A 27,766-nucleotide genomic window follows, 5' to 3' on the forward strand; every position below is an offset into this window, starting at 1 on the left:
TTTATAATGTATTGTTGATCATTTACTTTCGTTAATTGAGAAAAATATTTCATGAATAGTCAACTTCGCGGTTTTGAAAAGTTTGCATTTGTTCAAGGTCTGTATAAACTATTTAATTCATTTATCATTAAAATGCGCGGTTCCAAAGGTTTTTTTTTGCAGATGACGCAAACAATAAGACCGATATTGTACGCCTTTTTACAATCCTGGATGGGAATTTCTGCCTCAATACAAAACAAAATGATTCGAATACGATAACAGTCATTCAATGATGACAAATAATTCATTTTTTTATATAAATAAGGCCGTTCTGTCTCTCGTGTAAATTGTTTTACATTGTCATATCGTGGCCTTTATAGCTGACTATGCGGTATGGGCTTTTCTCATTGTTGAAGACCGTACGGTGATCTATAGTTCTTAATGTTTGTGTAATTTTTGGTCTCGTGTTGACCGTTTTCACATTGGCAATCATACCACATCTCCTTTTTATATAAAGTAGCTTTGTTGCTAAAATTATAAGAAATACGGTTACAAAAGTGTTAGTCCAAAAACACGTAACAAAGACGTTTATCAGCCGCCTTTTATGCATAAAGTGGTGAACACTTTTACGAGCTAGCATTGTCAATTGACATAAGTTATAATACTTGTGTTTACATTCAATTTGGTACTTTTCAATGTGATCGACATCTTACATGTCTTATACTGTGGATTCATTATTATTCGTTGGATACCAATTGTCGTGGTTTTCGATGGTACACGTGAACCACGAATTTAAATGTCCAACGAATAACAAATTGTCATTAGAAATGTATTTAGAAATCGTCAAAACCATGAAATCAAATACTGTGAAAGTACTTTTATTCGTGGGGTACCAATTTTCGTGGTTTGCGTGGATGCCTTTATCCACGAATTTAAATTTCCAACGAAATAAAACAACCATTGTCCAAATCAAGACATGAAAAATTCCCCATCGGTAGGTTTGACGACTGATATGATCTAGAGAATACAATGAATAACGCCACATCTGAGAATACTTTAATAGCAGTCACAGAACAACAACTGCATGCAGGATATACCCATTTAATCGTTAATAACTTTTGATCTTTTAATTCTCATAAAATATATTTTTGATCGATAAAAGTCAGATTTCCTGTATTGATATGCTTGAATGATAAAGTGTTCATTTTATATCCTCATAGTTCTCGTACATATGAGAAATAATAATTTCATGTTGGGCTTGATTTTATAGCATTTGTTTATGTTACTGTTTTCTTAATGTGACATGTGTATGGCCTAATTAACACATTTGAGGACTTTAATCTGTTGATCACTTTATCATGGCTTAATTAGTGTTATCACTGCAGTTTAAACGGGTGAATGTTTACTTTGCAATTTCCTTTAATCCAGACTCTTTGTAACCTTCGTTTTTAAAACTAATTTTAAGTTTTTTTTAGAAAACCAAAATCCACGAATTTAAACACCCACGAACATGTCAATATTGCTCAAACCACGAAAATTGATAACCACGAATTAAAGTACTTTCACAGTATCCACGAAAATTGGTACCTACGATAATAAATGCATCCACAGTATACTCCATTTAGAGTCTTATTGTGCCTTTCCTTATTGTTTTGTTCTTTTTTTTTTAAATCAAACTATCAAATAAATATGAACACATTTTATCAAAACAAACTACTATTACCTTTGCCAAATTAAAAGGGACTGTACCGTTTTAAAATGTGTAGCTGTGAGTGATAAAGAAAACGAACGTCACTATAAAGGTTTTTATGAAACAACATATTCATATGTTCCTTAAATATGCTTAACTGAATATCAAAGAATTCTGATAACTTCAAATATGACCAATAGTGAAAGGTTTTATAAATAAACCTGTCAAAATAGTTTGAGCAAAGTAAATCATTATCCCAAAACAAACATACTTACAATAATCGAAGTTTAGGTAAGATGGCAAAGGCCCCTGGCTGAATAACATTGATTTTGCAATAGTTAAGATAGCTGAAATAAATGATGATTTTTTTTATTGAATTTCATTTTAAGTTATGTTGAGCTGCGTGCATATAAATAAACATTGAAATATATTTCACAGTTATTTTACACACTAGTAGTCTTTATGCATTTGCTTTTAGACAGACGTAGCGATTTAGTTCCTTACAATTAATTTTACTTTAGTTGACTGCGATTTTGACTATAAGAGGTTTGATTGTTGTTTACGCCTCATACATGGTATTGGCAAGTTAAAATAATAATGACAAACCTATGTCGATTTGTTTCATTACTTAGATACCACAAGTGTAATATTAATCGGATGAACATTATAAACATGATACAATTCTGTCTGTTTCAGAAGATTTCAGAAAACCATTTCTATAAAACCTAAGATGTAGTATGATTACCATGGGATTACTCTCCACAAGAGAGATCAAATGACACAGACATTAACAATTATAGGTCACCCTACAGCCTTATTTATAGTCAGCTACAAAAGACCATGAATAAACAATGAAAAACAATTCAAATACGAAAAAGTACGGTCTAATTTACGTACAAATTTGTACGAAAAACACATGAAACACATACATTAACGACAACCACTGAGTTACAAGCTCCTCAATTAAGACAGGCACATGGATACAGAATGTTGTGGGTTTAAACATGTAAGCGGGATGGTAATACCCCTGCCCCCGCCCTAACATTGGACGGTGGTGTTACAGTATAATATAAGAAAGAACTATAAAAATCTGTTAAAAAAGGCTTAACTCACTAGATTCATACAAATACAAATAATACACAGATTGATCGAATACACAGGAAGCAAACCGGTGATGATTTGATATTTCAACTTCCCTTGATGGTAATATGCAAGGAAACATTTTGTGAATTTATTTCTATAGAACTTGACACAATTAAATTTTACTCATGCCAAGTATTTCTTTATTTGAAACAAAGATAAATTCTCCACAATGTTTTGAAGTGCAAGTTTAACAAAAACGAAGAGTGGAATATCAAGGATGGTATTGCACTAACATTATTGTCTGAGCTCGAGGTTAGAGGATGGTCGGGCGCCTAGACTAGCACCGGAAAAGTGCTAAATATAACAGTCCTACCACCTTACATCAAGTTGATACATCGTCTGGGTCATATAAAACTGATGACAATTTGTTTAGAAAATTAATGCATTGAATCATGCCTGTGTCAATGCGCAATCTACAATGGTATACGTTACCATCGGGATGTTCACCAGTAGTGACAATGACCCAGTACATCATTAAATATGTTAAAGGAAAAAACATGTGTCTGAATGAGTCTGCACCAGAAATTCAAATTCAAAGGTATGGAAAGCGAATTATTTTCTATTCTTTACAGGCGTGTGCATCTCTCAAAGTAAAATCGGATGCATGACAAAAAAATATTGTCGTAGCTTAATCTATACAAGAGTTGAGGGAAAGTGTAACATATTTATTGATGGGGCATAAAATATGTTTGTAGCTGCAACTACTTGAAGTTGGAATAAAAGTTTAACACATTTATAGATGTTCGATTAATTGTATGAATTTCTAGAAATTAATTTGTATGGTTTCATGATAATTATGGTTTTGATTTGCTTTTAAATCTTTTTTCGTCCCTTTCATTGAGTTCATCAGGTTCAAGAGTTCGTAACTGATGGATTCAAAATCTCTCTCTTTTTTAGTCTTCTTTGTGTATCCCAATTTTGATTTTTCTCAATGATTTGAAATGTGACGTTTTCAAAATCATGTCCTGCTCTTAAAAGGTGTCTTGTAATTGGGCAGTTCCTTTCTTTTGTATCAAATGACCGATGGTTATTTAGTCGGATGTTAAATGGTGTTTCTGTTTCACCAACATATTGTTATTTGCAAGTTCCACACGTTAGAACATTAATGCGATTTGCGTTTTGCAATTTGATGTTATAAATATGTTGTAATGTGTATTTCTGACTGTGCTGATGAACTGGGTTTCGATGTTTGCGACTTTGCAGCACTTACAATTGCCCCTTCAGCATGGTTCATAACCATGTTGAATGTTGATTGTTGCTATTTTTAGACATTATATATATGCTGATCTTCATGCCTTATATATCATGTACTGTAGTACGCCGCTAGATTAAAACTGACGTGGAAAGGTAACACATGGCCAGCGAAAGCTCTTTTTTTTTAGAGCCCATGTGGTCGTGTGGTCTAGCGGGACGGCTGCAGTGCAGGCGATTTGGTGTCACGATATCACAGTAGCATGGGTTCCAATCCCGGCGAGGGAAGAATTTCGCAAATTTACAGATCTAACATTGTTGGGTTGATGTTTAGACGAGTTGTATATATATATATATATATATATATATCAGAGCCCAGGTGGTCGTGTGGTCTAGCGGGACGGCTGCAGTGCAGGCGATTTGGTGTCACGATATCACAGTAGCATGGGTTCGAATCCCGGCGAGGGAAGAACCAAAAATTTGCGAAAGCAAATTTACAGATCTAACATTGTTGGGTTGATGTTTAGACGAGTTATATATATTTATATATATACAACTCGTCTTAACATCAACCCAACAATTTAAGATCTATATATATACAACTCGTCTAAACATCAACCCAACAATGTTAGATCTGTAAATTTGCTTTCGCAAATTTTTGGTTCTTCCCTCGCCGGGATTCGAACCCATGCTACTGTGATATCGTGACACCAAATCGCCTGCACTGCAGCCGTCCTGCTAGACCACACGACCACCTGGGCTATATATAAATATATATGTAACAAATCTAAAAGGGTACAACCTCACCAACAACACAATAAAACGAACAATATGTTAGATATTTCGGATAACAGATATCCTTCCTCGGTAATTGCACGATGACAAATGAATCATGTCAATTCAAATTAAGACTCTATCAAAATCATGAAAGGAGTAGGTCCGGTAAGGGCCGATTTTAGCCTCGAATTTCAGGTTCATCTAACGAACTATTTTGGAATCTTTTTTTCCTCATTAGTGTCTATTTCAATTGCTTCAATACGTTTGTGTGAAAGATTTTATTGATAAAGTCATTATAAACACTCCAATGCTTAAATATAAATCTATCAAATATGCAAAAATAAACGTCAGTTTTGAGATGTTTTTTTGTCAAAAACGAAAGTGGCCGCATCCGTGTTCATCCTCAACATTTATATATGTTATGTATTATCATCAAATACAACTTACATTTCAATATTATGAATGAACACGAATGCGGCCACTTTCATTTCAGATGGCTCGGGTCTATTCGAAGTTTCTATCAGAAGTGCCGTATTTTTAGTTATTCTATTATTTAAGGTAAATGAATCAAATTGGTAAAAAAAGGGGGTCACGGACCATTTGAGCTCAAAATTCTACTTTTAAAGAGGTATGTAGAAGGGACCATTTTTCAATGAAATGATAGGGAAAATAGAGGTGTTGACATATTTTATCGGAATATCAAAAAAGCGTTCTATGGCAATTGGTCCAGAACTGTAATATGAAAAGCTGGAATATAGCTTCAAAGAATGAGCCAATTAAAAAAAACATGGGTCACCGATAAGGAAAAAAAATATTTTGCCTTAAAACCCAATTTTGGCGGGAAAATGGTGAAAATGGATGACATGTCATTTCGATCCTTTAACAAATACGGATTACAACAAAAATATTATATCTCACATAACAACAATGATTTAACATTTCTATTCAATCAAACTATTTGAAAAGAAAATATATCGAATTTACGACAAAAACTTTAAATAATATCATGCGTGAAATTATGCGCAGTCGACTAGTCCCGGGCCACCTTAAGACGGAAACCGTCTAAAATTTAATTAAAATGCTTAAATTATGAAGATTTCAGTTATTTAGCATGACTTAATGATAGTAGTACTCGATATATGTGCATTTTATTGTCAAAAGCAACCCATATTTGTGTAGCAGAAATATTCTACTTTCAAATAAATAGATAAAAGATTAAATTTTCACAATTTTGTAAAACTGCTACATGTATAATTTGGGGCCAAAATGCGGTCTTACTGAACTTACTCCTTTATGCAATTTAAGCGAACGCTGGGAAAATTTCAAATTTCCAAACACGGCGCAGACTGCAAAGAGATTCCAAAACAAAAATAGATTTTTACGATATGAACTGGCACACCTCTAAATTCCCAAAAGTGGTGACAGTTGAGATCTCAACATGGTTCATTTGTCATTGTGCAATTACCGAGAAAGGATATCTGCTATACGAAATATCTAACATACGGTTCGTTGTATTGTGTTTTTGGTGATGTTGTACCCTTTTAGACTTGTTATATATTATATTTTTTAGTGTACTGAATCATGTTTATATGATTCATCGCCCCGTAATATTTATCGTTGACTATTCATTCAGTCATTATATATATATATATATGCATGGAATAGTAATAAATTAACTTACATAGCATCCAATACAGAATAATTATTAAATGAACCAGTTGCCACTATCGTAATATCATTGAGTTGTAGATTTCTGGAGAAAGATAAGAAAAATATATTGTTCATGTTTAATACTAATCTTATCAAGAACAGTCGACAATAAACATTCCAATTGATTCCTGTCTGTTCCTTTAAACATTAAGCATGTAATTCTATAACTAATATTTAGTACATAAAACAAAATGTTCCTAGTTCTTTACTATTTTTGTATAAACTATAATTTCGATTTCAGTCTCACTTTTCATAATTATATTATATTTAACATTGTTAAATGATACAAAGTACAAACTTTCATGGAAGAATGCATTTTTAAGGTCAAACAATTTTGTTATTGACAGGGAAAAAGAAGATGAAATAGTTCAACTGAAAAAGTGGTCAGCACACCAATGGCGTATCATTCCGATCTTCTTCTGTGCTAATGTACCGTGTTCCGAAGTTTTGAAGGTATTTATTATCTAGTTGTTTACTTTAATATCTTAGTTTTCAAGTGACGTTCTGAAACCATTATTTCTAAGTTGTATATAAATATAATTATACAAATTTGGTCTGCATCAAAATAGATTTATCATCCGTTTTATGACAGCATTCATAGGATATGTGTAAACAAGAAAACGCTGAGTGCAGATTAAGCAAATAGAATGCATGACAATAACTGCGTTAATTTCTAATATCAATATTTCTTAAACAATGTGTAATTTATTAATATCAGTAAGCTCCGAATACCCATACTGTGATGTAGATCCATTGGGATTCTGGTTGAATGTATACAATTTCTCCTCTCATTCTGAATGTGTTTGTAATTAAACAATTATTCAAGACAACCAAATCGTAATCACATCATAAACCAACCAACCCGATTTTTAAAAATTAATAATAAGTCAAGCGTGTATATTGATACATTATAGCGTGATATGGAACAATAATTTCAATTGATACAGCGACCGTTATCCCAATACCTTACGTTAAATTTATATGGGCATGTATGTGCACAATAACCGAAATTCTTAAAAAAAAAATCTAATTGATAATAGGCTTTCTTAATTGATTACGTAAACATCAAGTTATATTTCGTCACCTCTTTATGCAATTGCAAAATATTCGTTCTAGTTGGTAAAGGAGGGACGAAAGATACCAAAAGGACAGTCAAACTCATTAATCTAAAATAAACTGACAACGCCAAGGCTAAACATGAAAAAGACAAACAATAGTACACATGAAACAACATAGAAAACTACAAAATAAACAACACGAACCCCACCAAAAACTAGGGGTGATCTCAGGTTCTCCGGAAGGGTAAATTACAAAGATTATATATATAATTTGTATACAACTAATTTAACATTCATTTTGTGTGTACTCACATAGTATACGAATCACTTGGAAACTCTGATGGGATGCTTGTCAGTCCTTTGCTGCTACAGCCTACTGCAACTCCATTAGAACTGTTTGAACACGTACATGTATTTGGGCACAATGCAATCCCTTTGATTTGCAGGGCGGCAGAGATTATAATAAGGACGATATACAATGAAAACTGCAACCTAGGATAGCAAATATCAGAAAAGTCGATATAAGATATACTTGTTAAATGCATGTATATAAACTCATCATAGATACCAAGACTAAATTTTGTAATATGCAAGTCAATAACATTTTAGAAAACTGACAGACAGATGGCATAATTCGTATAATTTATAAATGTTGTTTATTGCTGTATTTATTGTTTTAAATTATATAACAGATATTTGATAAAAATTAATGCAAAAATTAATTATCACAATGTTTACCTCGTTTCTCTCATCATTCGCTGTCAATCTATAACATGTAATTAAGTAACTTGGTTTTACTCCACACATATATTTGATAAAATCATCAAAAGTACCAAGATTATAATTATAAACGCCAGACGCGCATTTCGTCTACATAAGACTTATCAGTGAAGCTCAGATCAAAATAGTAATAAAACCAAATACAAAGTTAAAGAGCATTGAAGATCCAAAATTCCAAACAGTTGTGTAAAATACGGCTTAGTAATCTCTGCCTAATAAATCATGTAGTATAAACACTTAAATATTGAGCAATATTTGCACAACACTTACATTACTAGTATATGATAAGTGAAGTATATGTTTTCAACGACAATTATTTACATTCTTATAGTGATTTGAAACATATATTTCGTAAAACAAACATTACCTACAATCAAGTGAATTAAAGGGATTTAACGTTATTTTTCGTTTGAAAATTGTCATCGGTATTGATTTATTGCATGCGTACAAACATATGTGATTCATATTTTGACTATTTTATTGATTGTGACTGTTTATTTAACGCATCATGTAAATGTAGCGGAATTTGATGAGACTGTTATTAAAGTCAGAGGGTTAGCGCTATAGAACCAGGTTTAATCCACCATTTTCTACATTTGAAAATACCTGTACCAAGTCAGGAATATGACAGTTCTTGTCTATTCGTTTTTGATGCGTTTTGTTTTGTGATTTTGCCATGTGATTATGGACTTTCCAAATTGATTTTCCTCTGAGTTCAGTATTTTTGTGATTTTACTTTTCACAGTGTTTAAATAAAGAATAAGCCGATATAACTCCTTTTATATAATAAACAATATCTTTGTCATATTAAGTTTTGTAGTCAAGGTTTAGCAAAATTAAGGCTATTTGTTTCATCATTTTTTCCCAACTGTTTTATTTGGAATGAGATAGCATGTTAATGAATAGAAAATGAAAGCATACCAATTAATTAAACCACAGCTGTCCATATGTTGTTTTTATTCTGTACAACTGTATGAAGTGCAACATCTCATAAAAGTGATACAATGAAAAATACCCCCTCATGTGAAAGCAAGTTCTCTCAAAAGCTTACTAGGTAAGATAGATAAATGAAGGCAGTATTATCATGATATCCTATTAGCTTCTTGTTTAATTGATCATGCATGTATGTATAAACAAATATAAAGAGTCTATATCATTTACAAATTCACATGTCATATATATACTATGCTTTTGTGTGTTTACCTACTGTTCCTTCGTTCTGGTGTGTACATTGGATTAGCCATCATCATAAAGATTGAATCTGTAAATGTGGGTATACATGTATGGACAGCTGTAAATTAAGAGGGGAAGAAATAATAATGGTCATTTGTCCTGTTGACTATGCCCGACAGATATTCTATGTCTTTGTTAAATATACAAAAGCTCCGTGTTGAAGGCCGAACATTGACCTATAATGGTTTACTTTTTTAAATCGTCATTTGGATGGAGAGTTGTCTCATTGGCACTCACACCACATCTCCCTATATCTTAAAACATATATCTCGGATTTTTCTTCAATACACTCCAGCAGCGATGACCGTTCAGTTGTTTGCAGAATAGTGCATTCAGTCGAACGACAGCGGATTCTTTCTAGGCTAGCGTCAATCAATCAACGTACAATTGGTTTTGTTGTTATCCTTATAATCCGTTTCTTTATTCTGCTGCTTTACAATTGCTATATTGTATTAGTTTCAGATATTCAATTATTATTTAACAGTCTCATGAAGCTTAGACTGCTTTTGTTGCTTCCGTTAAAACAAGTTGATGTGATAGTTTGCTACTTTTATTTATTTTCTTCTAAACAAACAATATTTGTTTAAACCTTAAATGGAATATACTTGTACACAAACGTCTTTGAGGTTCAACGTTCATCGGGAATATTCGGACCTTGAAGTGAAAAGAAAACTCATAAAATCATCACACTAGTGATTAAATCTAACAGTTTGATTGCCAATTAAAAAACAGGGTTCAAAGTATTGATAAAAATGACACAAAGTGAAAAGTTGAAAATATATAATCTGAGCAACAACTTCAGAATGCAAGCAAATTTTACTGGAAATGGTCACAGTCTTAGTTTAATTTTAGTGCATAGCACAAACCCACAAATCCCTAAACTTGAATTCATGTATATGATTGAGATTATGCCAATAAAGAAGGATCGGATACTTCCTCCAAGATATAAGATGTTGCAAAAAAGCATGGATTGCTAAGGTAATTGGATATGAAGTCGGCATCACTAAACCTCCCTCGTAAAAAATGTCATTGCTTATGTGTGGTATACATTTTGAGTGTGCATTATGTAAAATTTCTCAGATTTATTTGGTCAGAATGTCAAATTAAATCAGAAACCTCGTGCATGTATTCTTTCTATACATGAACAAAATACTTTCGGAAAGTCAAAACGTATGCCCCTATAAAAACCTAAAGTTCAGTTTAAGTCTAAGTATCTGTTCTTTGTCACACCTTGGAGAACACAGCTTAGTACTAGTTGTTAACAGTTTAACTTGACGTACTTGAAGATCAATAAACCGTTTAAAAAAGTGTCTTGATTTAATCCTGTTTACGATCAATAATAATGTTAGTTGTATATGCATAAAAGGCTATGGTATTGACGCCAATGACATAAATATCCGGCAATAACGCAGATACAAACATTTCTAAGCACAATGTCCCCTTTCTCTGTAATTGTGCCTTTCATTTATAATCAATATTGTAAAGCATATTAGTACGCTTTATCGATGCATACAGTATTGAAATGTTTATGTTAAACATTATTACATGAATAAGATACGGTTTTCATTTTCGAAACGTTTACCGTGAATCTATGCATTTCTGTTATACATTATACATATTTTCTCTCTCTCTCTTCCTGGTTGTTTTTAATGAGTGTTTACTTTACTTTATTTTGTAAATCAGTAATGATTTAGTGTCGTCTGTATTCGTTTTTACTTATTTAATCTTAAATGACAATCTAAATCTGTAGATATTAAAGAGATTAAAACGAAATTTATCGGTGAATTTTAGGTTATCATTTGAATAATGATCTTTGCATACACCTGCTGAGTGTTATAAATATTTGTTATGTTTACCTCTTTTCCAGACTGATAGTTGATCAAAGATTTAAAAATATATTGCATATATACTACAAATCATATAGATATGCGTAGCGTTAGAAATATTCAAATGAATACGGAAAGTCAATCAGCATTTTGTAAACCGATCACAGATACAAATATTGTTTACGTTTCTCTTGACAGATACTAGTAGTGTTTTGTCCTTTCGCATATTTCGTTTTCAGATACATTGTGTTCTATGGTATCTCTTAACAAAGCGATCTAGAGAAGAGTAGAAAATGTGATAGTTGGTTCGGCCTATATATAATATATTCCTTTGCAATATAAGTCGTTAAGAAAATGTCAAGTAAGTCATGATAACGTTCATATATAACTACGAGAGTGACCACTTATCTTTAAAATTCCAACCATTGATTCAGAAGATTACTAATAATCGGCAGTTCTCTATAAAAAAAAAGTTGTAAAATATCTTACTGCTGCTTTACTCAAGATTACAAGGTTACAAATACTGTCGTTTACTATGATTTCGATAACCATTCTTTGAAAGTTGCGTTCAACTACGATCTAAATTGACTAGGATACTAGGAAAGCCAATATTTCTGACGAAAGTTAGTGATTCACCATACCAACAAAAACATGATATACTCATTGGTGTTAAATAAAGACAACAGTAATATACCGCTGTTCAAAACTCGTCGTACATTGAATAGGAATTTCACGAACATAAATCAAAAGGACAAAATATCTCTCTCTCTCTCTCTCTCTCTCTCTCTCTCTCTCTCTCTCTCTCTCTCTCTCATAATCAATTGAATTAAAGTAGTGATGATTGCATACACTTGTTAAATGTTTTATGTATTCTTCATTTTATAATTTTTCTCACTGTCATAGGTGATATTTTTTTATTAAACAATAATGAATTATAATAGAGAATTGAGCTAAGAATGTGTCATAGCGACAACAACCCTATCAACAAAATTCATAACATCCCATTGTGTTACGTACTAGTAGACCATAAATAGTAAGAAGGTGCCCAGACGCAATCAAAAATCATCAAATGAACGAGGTAATCCAATCAAAATTAAAGCAAAACACAAATACAGAAACTATAGGTTTTATATCAAACGGTTGCTTTGAACTTTTTCTTTGATATTCAAAAAACTTATTATAAATCAAACATGAAAAATGAGCAGCAATGTCATATTGAATAAAATATATGAACTCACATAGCTTCATTACGTCTCCTGTCGTTTAGAAATCCGTCTTATGTAATTAATTAATCATGTTAATCAACAATACTCACTATCCTGTCTACACTTAAATTGTGAGTTTAAACACCCTGTTTGTATAAAGCGTTCGAATACAACCGATCGCCATGATTTACACAGTGGTGTTAAACTCTGACTATAACTCAAAAATATTCCGTCTTAACGAATTTGGTACAAAACTCTAGGAATACACCTGTTAATACTTTCGCTTTAAATAAACTTTTCGAACATATAACTAGGGACAAAACGACAACAAGCGGATCACGTACACTTGTCCATGAACCTCCCCCGTTTTGGCAGTAAAATGAGTCCTTGATAATTTGGGGGTATCTGATTTGGTTGTGCGGATATAGATTTTCATCACGTTCAACAGAATTGTGTGGTAAGCTCAAATGTATCTTGCAGGTATAGTGTCAAACTTTCTGCATGTTTAAGAACCCTTGCCACAACACCATAGGCGGATTTATAAACAGGTTTCCAACAAAAAAAGGGCCATATTTTGTACACCACACTCCTGACATATGCGTCAATTGGTTCAGAAATGAATCATTTACCGATGAACGTTATTCAAGTGAACTAGTTGAGTCATGTGTATCGATTAATTTCTGTTTAGTATAAGTGATATTGTTAGCAATGTAAGCATATGTGCGTGTGGTCTGCATGTTACTCCAACAACTAACCAATATAGTTCAAATGGTGTATGTAATAGTCTAAACATTATTTATTTAAAACATAGTTTTGTAGAGCTACACGAGTAAAACCATCACAACAAATTAAACAAGTGATTAAATAATTGGGATTTGCAACAATATCAGTGGTGTATGTTATGGCAACGATACGTTCCCACTTTCCAATTCTCAGTTATTAATATATTAATATATTATGTAACATGTGTAAGAAGACATCTCGTACAAACATTTATAAGCCTCATGTCCCTATTCTTTGTAATTGTGTTTTTGATTTATGAGAGTACACAACAATAACCATGCAATTTAGTTCAAATTAGCGAGGCATCTACTGGTGAATAAAATTACATGAATACGGTACGAATTTACTCTCCAAACTTTTTATCTTACATGTTTACGTCCGTAATATATTAAACCTAATGTCCTTTGCTATATATTTGTTAATGTGAGAACTTACCTTTATTTTGTGAATCTATGATGATTTAGTGTCGCTTGTATTCGTTTTGATATATGTAATCCTAACGACAATAGATAAAACAAGGAAGGGTGTCCCCAAATCGATTGATTTTATCTACGTTATCAATTGCATTTTAGTACTTATGTCTGCATACACTTGTTAAGTGTTTAGGTACTGTTTGTGGTGAATGTGTTGAACGGATAATATGTCAGAGACAACAATCCTACCAACAAATAGAAAACACCCCATTGTTTATATATACAACTTTACCATAAAAAATAAGAAGATGCCAGGATGCAATCAACAATAATCAAATGAACGAGGTTAGCCAGTCAAAGATAAAACAAAACATGTACACAGAAACTACTGGTTTTATCATAACCGTTTGCTCGCAAAATAGACAATTTACCATGCGAGTTCGTGTTATCTGTACACCAGTATTTGTATAGTAGACATGTTTTTTTGCAAGATAAACATAATTGTTACGATTCATCTTTTTCTGTTGTTCTCATTAGTTAAGAGAGCAAGAGCAAGGTTGAAACCGGGGTTGATAATAGAATGGAACTTGGGAATGTGACAACAACCTGACCACAAAGCTGAAAACAGCCGAATACCACAAATGGGTCTTCAGCACAGCCTGAACATCCCGCACCCGGAGGCGGGCTTCAGCTGACCCCTAAAAAAATGTGTACTAGTTCAGTGAAAATGGACGTCATATTTAACTCCAAAACATATAAACTAACTCAATTTAAGAAACTACAAGACTAACAAAGAAAAGAGAATCAGGGGTTTCAACATGTTATGTGAAATGGCCACCCTCCCCTATACCCCTATTCAATTTAGAAAGAAAAAAAAACAGCAATACGCACAGTAACACTCAGTTAGAAATAAGTCCTAGTCCGATATAAGAATAGTCAACAAAGGAAACTGAGCTAAAATCATTCATAATTAACAAAGTACTACTAGCAGTTAATATCATGCCAGCTCCAGATCTCTATTTAACTATTCTAAAGATTATGTCAATATGTAATAATAAAAGTTTTCCTTTGCAATAAAACAGTACTGGTTAAAATACAGACGACAACTTTACCAGTGGTTCAGATTCTAACTGTAAAAAGAAGTGTATGCTCTCAGCAATGCTTCACTTTAAGGGTGGGTTTGAACCAACGTTCTGTTGTTGTGGAAACCGAGTGGTTCAAATGATTCATCTACAGCAATTGTAATCCAGTCAACGGAAACATTTTTAGTTTAAACCCCGCTTATTGCAAGTTGCGTTCGACTATGATCTTAATGAACTTTGACTGCTTATTTTCTAATAAAGGTTCGTAGTTCTCCCCAAGTATGCCGAATACAAAAATGGCCGTTGATATAGCCAAGTATCTTGACGTTTGTGTTGAACATCAACTTTAAATCAATCGTTCTGTCGTTAAGGTATGACATTAAACACCAACATACAATTATATGTTCGACGTTTTGTTTGATCCGAACTGTTCGATCATTAAATAAACTCATCATAGATACGACGTTTTAGTAAAATTAACACCGTACGATACTTACTGGTGAGTCAAAAGAACATTACAACGTAACTGTTTGAATGAAAGATAACGAAGTGACCAACTCATTCACTAAACATAATTAGTAGAATGTACTCACAGAAATATGGAAATGATTGCGATGCTTTTATTATGGCAAAAATTGCAATAGGATTATAATCGCAATAATTTAAAATCGCATTAAAAGTTTTGAAAATTGATGAAAAGGCATATGCAGTATCGCAAACAAACTGATCGCGTTTGGTCTTAAATGACAACACGCAAAAATAAATGCACCCAATAATTTCTAAATTTACAAAACTCCGAGGCGATCCCACGTGTTTCTGGGCGGTTAGTAGAACCTGGTCAAATTTTGGTCACCATCGGGTAAGTCGTGGTGCATGTTCAAATGCTGTGAAATGTTTAATTTAGAGTATCAAACTTTGGGACAAAATGACGAGATTGTGGTAACAATTTAAAAATATAAATGGTAATCTGTAACACAAATAGTCCAACACAGGCGACCAAATTGTGATTGCGTCAGCAACGTAAAACGATTTTAGAAATATTGTGTTCTGTTTTCTTGAAGTACTGATTAGAAGATACAAATAGTCTGCATACATATATTATTAAAAACGGTTTCATATTGTCCTACTGATGATATGTAGTTCTTGACAATACATTTACTAGTAAGCATGTCTTATTTTGGTTTGAAAATTACAGTTGAAGTATTTGTTAAGGTATTTTTTCCCAGGCAAATCGGACGACGTGAGTCTGCAACACATTTCTGTTAGATATAACAACATCGGGTAGCAAACTACATTAAACAGCAATGTAAATCTAGTTTTATTGTGTTTCTGTAACAAATTCTATTTTTACATTCATGTTTACAAAACTACAAACTATGGATATATTTGTACATACATTTGGACTGGTATTGATAAGAGAACACTAGCTATCTATCTTTGTACATAAAAGGATAAACATTATGTAGCATTTCGCTATAATAAAAAAAAACACGAAATTGGATTATTTTAATGTATAAATGCATATAGATTTATTTCCTAGTATAATGACAGATGAATGAAATTAAACTTGAATACACATGAATAATGTTTTAATATTATGAATAACTATCGAATACTTATGAACAAATTTAGAATGCACAATACAATAAATTGAACTCATACAGATTGCTAGACGACGAGCTAAAAACATTGCTTCTATCGTGCATATAATTGCTTCATTTCATACATATGATTTAATGTGAAAGTCAAATCTAAATTGTGGAAATATATCAATTTTTTGCCGAATATTTTGAACAGATTTATGAAAGCTTTGAACATCTTACAACCCATATCTTCGTATATGATTCTACTCCTTTTAAAAAAATAGTGACAGAGCAGAACTTTTCTAAACAAATATTATATAGAAATGTATTGCCTTTCCGGAGAACACATTTTTTAAATAACTTAAGTTATAAATATGTTTTGGTTTAATACACTTGTATATCAGAGTTGAATCTAAATGTTTGTATCAGTATTGTTGTCGACAGAAACATTAGTTTGCAACGAAAACCTATCAACGTATTTATTAGACTCTGTCTTAAATATCAAAATGTCAGAAGGTTTAAGTTTCCTCGAAATTTGACAGAGTAAAATCAAATATAACATTTCATTTAATGCTATTCACAAACCAATGTGCATATACATATACGTTTGTTATGATTTGCGAATACGTAATAAAAAAAAACATGTTACTACAACACCCTCATTGTTCTATACAATGTAAATAGTCTTATATTCAAAATTAATAGAGGTAGATAGCTAATTGATAAATTTGATTGAAACAAACATGAAAAGCTTATACAAACACCAATACTTTATTAACTAATTACCGGTGTTGAATTTGTTTTTACACAAATTTAACAAAAGTTGTTTACCTCTGCCAATTGAAATGTTAATTGGTTCGAAGAGGAACCCCATAAGATGTTGTCCAATGCATGATTAGTGTTAAAATTACACATTTATATGAAAGAGTTTCAAAATTTGCATATTATATGGAAATGTCGGTATTACCAATATTAAGTTTAACAAAAGATTAAACTCAATGTAATTTAAAAAACACACATAATGCGCACTTTAACATTTTCTTTTTTCGATAGCTCTTTATTTTCAATGTATAGGCATGTCCCGTCAATTCTTATGAATGACACAAATAAATGTTTTTTTAATTACATGGTCAATAACAGAATTACAAGTAGACTATAACATATATAATACTAGGTCAATGTCAGAGGAGTATCAACTTTTGTATATGAGGCTAAGAAACTGGGGATGGGCGAGGTTCTACCGAGCTCTTCACCAGTTTTGCGTCGAGTATAAAAAAGTTTATATTTTTCTGACATTGACCTAATATTGTTTTTATCCTGCAATTTAAATAAATTAATTCAAAACTATTTAAATTGTAACACAAATTTCAAACTCATTTTCATCCCTTTATGAGCCCCTCACTGTGGAAAAAGTATTACATGATGAATTTGACATTGCACAAAATAAAGCTGTGTTACTATATTTAGGAAATAAACACAACTAGTTAAGAAATAATTCCTTCATGTCATGCTCTATGTTCATTTTAACATGGGTAGGCATTATATTTGTCGGTATTTCACACTGAGCGTTAGCGAGGAGTAAAATGTGGTCAATTATACTGCCTACCCATGTTAAAATTAGCATAGAGCATGACATGAAGGAATTATTTCGATTCTAACATGACAAATACAATATATTTATAGGTCGAAGCGTACGAAAATACCGTAAGAATGTTTGGCTGTTCCCGTTTCCCCTCCGAGGAGTCTGTATATTACATTTCATATTTGATAAGTTTAAAAACTACGACCAAGATAAATATATGTTGTTTGATAAAAATATTTAATAAAAGTTTAGCTTAGCTGCTTAAATGTAAATATTTAAAAGGATAACGATGGAAATAGCGTTAATATAAAAAGTACGTGCGCATGTGTCAAACATATTTTGTGTGCTCATTAGAACACGGCTTTGTTAACAAAGCGTAACAAGGACGTCATATTAGAATAATAGTATTAAAGATGTGGCCATGTTTTCATATTTTTGACAAAATGCAATTACTCCGTAGAGATTTTTTTCATAATGTATCCATAAGGTATGGTACTGCAGTGTGTGGTCAACGGAATCGAGTTGTTCTCACATATCATGAGTGTAAATGTTGATTGTAAATGAGGCCGTAATCAGAATAACAGTTTTGGAATTTGTTCAATTAAAACCACAATATCAATTAGAATATAAATCAACATCTTAAATTTCAGGAATAGCTATTATTAGTGTTGTCAGTATATAGTAATATGTTTTCAAGTTAGAAAATACTCATTATAATTAACAGGTATTGCTTACAAAATAGGACAGAATAATTTTAAGTTAACATGAACAAAATGCACCGTTTATTGTTGTTATGAAACATTTTTTTTCTCGTAAAACTCTTAATTTTGATTGTATTTCAAAATTATCGCAGATATAAGTGCATTCTATATAAAACATTACACTTTGCGTAAAACACGTCGATATGTACGCGAGTAGAAAAAAAAATGGGTATGATGTCAACTTATTTTCCCTTAACTAAGGGCTATTATTAAACCTTAGTTGGGACGCTATTACTATCAGCAAGTGACTTGTCCTTAAAAATTACTTCGTTCATTACAATTTTGTCGTTGATATTTCCGTTCGCTTCTTGTCTCCTTTCTTTGTTTTTGTGATACTGTTTAACAATTCTCCGAATTTCTTCAAAAGGAGGTGCAACAATGACTATAACAGCCATTACTACTGCCCATCCTTGCGTAAACCACACCCAGACTTTGAATTGGGTTTCACTCATAACGGTGAAGGTAGCCATTATACCAGGTATCAAAATGGCGAATAAAAATATACTGCAAAAGCCCCCTACGTATGCAGTTATTTTTGCTTTTCTAAAGGTAGTCGACATCTGTTGAAATGTTGGTTTCGTATCAAAATGGAGTCCTTCGAGCTCCTCTTTAAAATTTAACTCCCAAGGATTAAGCGGATTGTCGATGTTGTACATTTTCTGCCATTCCATATCTTCGTCATGCTTACTTTTAATCTTATGCGTAAAAAGGGAGATAATCAAACATCCGGTTAGACTAACGCCAAAACTAAAGCATGTTCCAGCTAAAATACTATAATCTTGCACAGTATTTAGAAGAAAATCATTTAAACCATTCGGGTACATACTTGCTGCTGTTAATGTTGCGGCAGATCCGCAGAAAAATCCCATGATTGCTCCTGAAAAGAAAAAAAATACAATATTTCGTTTAAAAATTATCCGACATTACTGTAGATCGAAAAAAAGTTTCAAATAAGAACACAAAGAAAATATTGTTTGATTGGGGAAAAACAAAATGATCAAATGTATCATAATGACACAAAAAAAGCTTTTAATTCGAAGCGATATCATCCATTCATATTATAAACCTTGATCTGACAACAAGCATTATGGTTAACCAAACGCATCTACTTTTAATCCGTTTATCAAATGAATTCAATATGTTTCTTAATATTGATGAAAGAATAGAGCTGAACGGTTACTTTGCCTGCATTCCCCGTTGGATACGTTGCTAAAATTTAAAGCAGCACTTGTCATTAAAATTTTGATTTTGATTTGAAATCGTTGTAAAGAATTTTCCGTTTAAGATTCTAACCGACTACATGAAATCTAAATGGTCTTTGCCGATAACCTTTATTCAAACATTTTAAATTACCATGATTACCACCCGTTTTTGGTAAACTGCCCGTTGGTTGGTATATTTATAACTATTCAAAAATATTTCTTGGAAGACCTAATCGTGACTTTCTGCTGTTGTCTGTTCTATGGTCGGGTTGTTGTCTCTTCGACACATTCCCCATTACCATTCTAAATTTTATTCTTGTGTGTTTTGAGAGGAAAATCGATTTCTTATATGTATCTGAAAAGGAAAAATACCATGATCACTGTTACTCAAGTAGTTGGTGATAGTTTTTCATTTTGCATTTGCACTGTCAGCTTGTTTCGACTTATGTGTTCGAATATTACTGTGGTAGCATTCGCCTTTTATTTCAGGTGTAGCCTCACTAAAGGACAAGAAGCGCAATGTTTGTTTTAATACAAAAGGTAATCAAAAAATCTATGCAATTATTTGTGAACAAGGACAAAAAAAATTAAATGAACTAACCGACCATGAGTCCTTTTGAAGTTGCTTTTACCCATATAATAGAAAGCATCACTGGTGGAAAACAGGGAATCGTTATAATTGCTCCGACGTAAAATATCCAGTTAAGATCGATACCGGATTCAAAGATAATCAATCCTAGAGGAATTATCGCAAGTGTGACCCAAATGATACACCAGTTCTTAAAAGTGATAAGATAATCTTGGTATTGACGATACTGTCCGTGAATAGGACACATATACGGTGGTTTAATTCCAAATGAATTTGGTCTATGACGTCGTTGTATATCTTCTAAGCAGTTATGACACTTGTTGACACTTCGACAGTGGCACAAAATTTCCCGGTCCTGGTCATTTGCATAAGTAGCAGCTATCGTCTGTTTCTTTAGCTTCCCGCACAATACACAATCTGTTCTCTTTAAGTCTTTTCTAAAATGTAAATTAAAAGAAGTTCTTATCCAAAGAAACATAACTCTATCTCTACCCATGCAAACAATGCATAGATCCTCGTAATACATGTATAGCTCGTTTATATGAAAGTATCAGAATTTCTAAATCTGCATAGAGACAATACAAATTTTGGAAAATTACGATAAAATTACATTTTAAATTGAATAGAGATTTTCACGATAATTTGGCGAAATTGCGGATTAGTAGAAATTAAAGAATAAACACTTGATAATACTTAATAGATTCGAATGAACTATCGAATTTATGAGTGTGTTGCCTGATTCTTAAATATCGTTAAGAAAAGGTAAAAATAAGCTGAAGCGATGCAATTGTATTGTACAGAAAGTGTACCCGTACCAAACAATATAATCAAAAATACAAAATTGAGATTTTTTTTTTAATTAACTTATCCTACATGTAGCTTGTGTTGTTTTTCTCTCTCTCTCTCTCTCTCTCTCTCTCTCTCTCTCTCTCATATTTTAAGGAGGGGTGAATATTGCAATGAACGTAAACAATGCAATCGTCCTATGTACATGTACATCAAGCAGTGGTGGACGTTAATTTGTTTTACGTCATAAAGGCGTGAGTGCCATGTGTGCCACAATTTGCTATATATGCGTTAAAGGAGCGTCATTAATTGGAAATTATGCACAAACAGATGGGTTTTTTTGTATTTATTCTCGGTAAATTCCTTTGATTATTCCTATTCAAAAATAACTTAATGATACTAGTATATATCACACCTGAACGGACGTATGTATGTTTGATAAATGTCATAGACGATGATGGAAGATATCGCCATGATCTCTCCTGACCCTGTCGACATGAGAGCCATGGCACCCATAGTCAGAATGAGTATTCCACCAGACGAACCAAGGACCTTCTCTGCAATTAAAGGTGTCACCAATCCTGAAATTTGAAGTGATTAATTAATGTTTGGTTACTCAACGTCCCATAAATAGTTAAAAAAAAGTTTGCCTAATACACTTAAGGTGGTACCTAACACTACAGGGAGATAACTCTGTAATATCAGCTAAACGTTTTAATTACGTTGTGTTGTGAAGGCAATATAAAGCTTCTCAATGATCAAAATAAGTGTTTGTCAAACTGCTATATAACCAGTGTAATTTCTCTAACAAAACGCTTGGTTCAATTTTTTTGATTTTTTTATATTTTTGTAAAAGGGTCAAAGCAAATACTTTGTAAAAATTTTATAAAAATTAAACGATGCAAATTAATTTTAGTGAAAGTGTTGGGTACCACCTTAAACAAATAACGTCTAAAAGAATGATAATTATGATTCAACGATAAACATTTATTGTTGTTCGTTAAACGTCCAGTGGCAAATTATTTATGCATGTTCAAGACGTATGATACCTTGAAATAGGTATTCATATATTTTCAAATCTATAGATAAATTCTTCCATTTTATAATCTCTTTTGTCATGCTTAAAATACTTGAGACGAAATAGAAGATATCACCATGGCATAACATTTTTTTATCTCTGGTCTAAACTTTCATTCAAATAAATTTACTTTAACCCGAATAATTTAGTCTCTTCTACTTGCAAGCTATATGTACCAATCGTAGATCGGCACAATACAACGTCTGCATGCAATATTCAGGTACCAGTTACTTTGACCATGGAAGTATTATATACTTCCATGATAATACTTCCATGCTTGGACATATAACATATTAAAACTCGACAACATCAAACCATTAATCATATTATAAGAGCATGTCAAAGTAGTATATCAATTTCAAATATTAAATTATGTGATATGAAAATAACTCCGATCGACTCGTTCTTGGCGAACATAATAAATTTAGTCGAAATTTTAATATTGGATATTGCACAAAAAAGGTTCACACGGATTTAATATATTTTCTGCAAGCTATGTATGTAACTGCACTGAATATGTACATGTATGATATTGTAAAATATATGTACATGTAAGTGCATTTGTGTCATTTTAATTTCCTTTTCAAAATCTTATTGAATATCGAACGTGGGAAAAGCAAATCTGTGCATTATTAATCTTTCAAAAATATAACAAGAAATACAAAAAATACCCTCATTGGTGGTTAATACTCCTGCATTTGTGTATTCATATATATAAGTAAATATATACACCACCTGTGAAGTGTAATATAACATCTAAATATTATAGTTACTCTTTAATATAATCGAAAATCTTCTGCTATTAGGTACATTCAATATAAAGACATACTGAAAAGGGTGTGCCTATCCTTCCCAATATAAAAACCTACACGGTAAAAGATTTTTTTGTAGAAAATACTTTGAAAAAAAAACTATTAGACGCAAGCTTAAAAGAATTTTCAGAAGAAAAGGCAGTAAAGCAGTCATACAATTTCTTGCACTGCATGCAGTGGAACATATTTATAATATTTAATCCTGTATTTCAGATTATAATTGGAAGTTTTAAAGGTTCAATTCAAATATTTTTCCATTTGACTTATATCCGAAATTGAATCTTCTTTCTATCATAATGATTACAATGAAGTATTTAAAAAAAAATCTATAATGATTAATTTATTTCGTATGCAAGGGTAATATTGTGGTTCTAAAAACTATGTGCATTCATTTTGTGCCAAATTAGTCCAATTCAGCAAGGATGACGAAAATTCATACTAATCTAGTAGTTTTAAAAAGGTAAACACGTATGAACCCTACCCAGGGTATATATTAATGTTTTATCTTTGCAACTATTATGCGCACTAGAAACTGAGCAATACACATACATGTAATGTGGACCGGTTTTTTTCTGACTTTTTTATGCGTTTGCGTAAATTTCATTGACAAAAATTTCATGCATATATTCTTTGTAGCAACAATCCAGCAGCGCCTGCATACGGAGCACATATCTCCCAAATGATACGATATTCCCATGGGCTCTCCAAATGGTGAAGTTAAAAACATCCCTTTTTGTTGCTTATTTTTTATTTTTCTATGTTGTGTTTTGTGTGCTTTTGTTTGTCTTTTTCTTTTTTCGCCTTTGCGTTTCCATATATTTTCGATTTATGAGTTTGAATTTTCTCTGGTATATTTCGCCCCTTTTTTTATTAACAACATTGTTATATTTTATGGGTGAGATCGAAGGAATTGCTATATATATTGATTGTATCGGTATTTTCGAACGCGATATTACAAAATGTAACAGATTGGATTTAAAAATTAATGTGTTAATTTTGTGACACGGATAGAAAAAAAAACAAATAAACTTGAGTCAATTCGTACAGTAATTTATGAAAAGCGTGATAAAACCACTTAAATTAAACACATACATTTTAGATGTATTTGCTGTCTATTATTTGGTTATATTGTTGTAAATTTTCTCATAAATTTTAAATCAGAACGTACTAAAACGGATACAAGCAATGGTTCGGATACTAGTTGTGACCTCGTGCTTTGGAGGAAATTAAACTCAAATGAGATCATAGCTAATTGGCTCTTGCAAGTTAGTTTTCCCATATATCCTATAATTAAGCATTGTGCAATATCATTCTCAACTAGGAAGAAAATGGTGACAAATCAAGTATATGATAGATTCCATATACCCCGAATGGGAAGTGTCGATTTAAACTTATCATAGATACAAGGACTAATAAAAATTCATATTTACACCAGACGCGCGTTTCGTCTACAAAAGACTCATCAGTGACGCTCGAATCAAAATATGTTTAAAGCCCAAATAAACATCAATCAATCAATCAATCAATATACAGTACACAATGTGTGTATCTATCCCCAGTCAGGCTCGGGTATGTAGTTCTGTAGTTGTCGTTGGTTCATTTCTTTCATAGTAAGGTTTGAAGCAAAATGTTTTGTGATAAGATAGACTGCTATATATAAAAGGCTCCAACATGAAAACTAGCCAACTATACGGTATGTTTTCCCCCTAATTGTTGAAGGGCATACGGTTGCCTATATACATTGCTAATATATACTTCATTTTTACCTTGGTATATACATGTAGCTATCTAGTTCATTTTTGCAATCATATCACTCTTTTTTTTATATTAAAGTATCTCCATTTTAAGAAATACATGCACTTCCGGACACATTTCATGTTTAGAACCACAAAAGATAAAACATTTATTGAAAACCATTTTCCAGAGCATTTTCCCAAAATATTTATTTATAGAATATATTGTTTTTTTAAATAGCTTTATCTTATTATAACTACTTCATGGGGTTATGTTCTCTTCAAAGGGATATGAAACACGTATCTATCTCAATTTGGCCTTATTGAACACTTAATTAACAATGTAGGGAGATGTCTTTGAAAGAATGTTGATCAACAATGTAATTTGATCAATGTTGAATGGGAAGTGTCGATTTAATTTCCTCGGAAGCTTTTTTATCATCTGTTTAACAACCTTCAGACAATAAACTAGAACACAAGAGTGCAAGAACGCTGCTATTTATATTTCAAATTCACAGATGGAACACTTTAATGCCTGTACTTTGCACAATTTAACATTAAAGAAGTTGTTTTCGAACAATAAAAATGCAAATACGTGGGAGGACAATAACTTTTAGAAATGTCATTATACTAATAAGACACTGTTAATTATTCCGAAATTCAATGAACTTCTACTACAGTACAAACCGGTCGTAAGATAACAGGATCTACAATCAAACGGAGACATGTTTTCGCTCATTTAGATCCTCCATGTTTTGAAATTAGCTAGATATTGTCCTGCAGTGCGACAATCTTTTATGGAACAAAACTTGAGGCCGTATTAAGGCTTCCGAACGTTCGAAGAAGTTTATTACACGTCTTATTGATCTAAGATATTCACGATTCGTACAAGATAATTACAAAATATAACGTTTTGTCACCTTGGAAGTCAACTGGGACCATAGGCAACATACCTTATTCGACAGCCCTTCGTGCCCCTACCAAGACTGCATGGTATTTTTACACTTTCTAGCCTCTATATCGGGTTGATGAACATGAGAATTATCTTCGAAAACATGACATATATTTTACGCTCACACGCTAGTTTTTTTAGGGTTCACGTTTCTGCATTTTGTATGTGTCGAAGATATCTGAACTAACTCAAGCCTGTAATCTGATTACACTTTTTGACGGGATAATGTTAACTTTAAAAGGGTGAATATTCATTTCAGAATTACCTTATGATAAAAATTCTTGTTCTTCTATTAAAAGATATAAGAAGATGAGTATTATTGAGATACGTGAACTCTCTATCTAAGTGACAATTGGTAAAAGTAAACCAATGCATTATAGGTGAAAGCACTTCTTTCATCACGTAACCTTGACTCACACCAAACATGTTAAACTTTGAATCTAAATTAGTAATTTATAAATCGTTCTTTCTAGACTAAAACACTGGTCGATGCTATTACACACATTATAAGAGGTCACCAATTTTGATTATGTAACGTAACATCAATGAACGATATAAAAAAAAACATCAAATCAAACAGACGTTTTCAGGACAATGAACCGTTTGGAAGGTCAATGTTCTTACATTTGTCAAGCTAGAATCGATCCCTAAATTTAATCAAAGTTGTAAATAATATCAACTGTGACTTTCAAATAAATGTCGTCAATATCAAATTAGATTATTATGTAACTCGCATGTTTAATGGAGAAAAACAAAGCCGCTTACCTTCATCTATCTGGCCAGCGCTCAAGTAATGCGTCCCATTTTCTGCGCTGAGAGCTATATAAGCCATACCGGTCGTTGTTGCCATAGTGGACGGAATAGAGAACCAGATGAAACCAGCCAATAAAAACCCCCATACTCCTTGAACTGGTTTCGCTGCTATTCTACTCTGCCATGATGCTTGGTCACAATACGTGACTGCAGACGACACAAATACTTCAATAACGCCATATAAAAACGCTACACCAGATCTGAATGTCAAATAACTATGATTTGCGTTCTCAACGGGACCTTCTACGCATGAAATCGATTTGTACATGCGTGAAATGTCTCCTATTGATGCATATTCAGAGTCTGAATTGTGTAATATTTTGATTACAAATACAATTAACAAAATGAAAACGAGGCACGCGTTGAAGTATGAAACGTAAAATGTTGTGCCTATTCCTCCAATGAGGGAGTACGAACCAAAAAGTATCGCCATTACGAACAAACAAAATTCGTCAGAGGCATCCCTAGTCAGTGATTGTATAGTTGCCCTTCCCGCCAAAAGTAAACCAATCATGATAACAAGGTTTGTCACTAGCGCAAACACACAAAACAATTTATGTGCCTTTTTTCCAAACCGTGCGTGGATAATCTGAAAATAAAGAGAATCATAATTAAAATGTTTTACAAGAACATAGTTATGTATATGCGTTTCGCTTTTAGAAATTGTATTATTTATTTGAAATGCAGTTCTATGAGTTGAATGCAGTTGTCAGTGCGTTTAAATTTAAAAATGTAGTTGAAAGTACATGACTGTATTTTCTATTTAGGATCATGTTATAAGGCTCATAAAAACTATAGAAGTACGAAGTGTCTAAACACAAGTTTCCGATCTAAAGAGGCGATGAAAAGTACAATTGCAATGTGAAACCACCCTTGCTACACACCAACTTGTTCGAATACTAGTTGCATACCGTCCAGTCGCAGTTTGTTGTGCATTCTCAGGAGGAATAACAACTATAAATTAGCTGCAACGTATTTTGTTAATCGTGTTATGGGCTGTTTCAT

At 32.3% G+C, this 27,766-nt stretch overlaps 1 protein-coding gene across 1 annotated transcript in view; it reads right to left on the minus strand.

Annotated features, from left to right (window-relative positions):
* Positions 1 to 18,971: 18,971 nt before the first annotated feature.
* Positions 18,972 to 27,766, minus strand: part of LOC134695833 (uncharacterized) — a 33,016-nt gene continuing 24,221 nt past the window's right edge. Inside the window, exons 4-7 of the mRNA XM_063557262.1 lie at positions 26,714 to 27,350; positions 21,789 to 21,954; positions 20,600 to 21,024; positions 18,972 to 19,673 (exon numbers count right to left, since the gene is read on the minus strand). Coding sequence (XP_063413332.1) covers positions 19,006 to 19,673; positions 20,600 to 21,024; positions 21,789 to 21,954; positions 26,714 to 27,350 — 1,896 coding nt within the window. The 3' untranslated portion in view covers positions 18,972 to 19,005. The remainder of the gene's footprint in view (positions 19,674 to 20,599; positions 21,025 to 21,788; positions 21,955 to 26,713; positions 27,351 to 27,766) is intronic.

Source organism: Mytilus trossulus, chromosome 14 (genome assembly GCF_036588685.1).
Source record: "Mytilus trossulus isolate FHL-02 chromosome 14, PNRI_Mtr1.1.1.hap1, whole genome shotgun sequence".
Lineage (NCBI taxonomy): Eukaryota > Metazoa > Mollusca > Bivalvia > Mytilida > Mytilidae > Mytilus > Mytilus trossulus.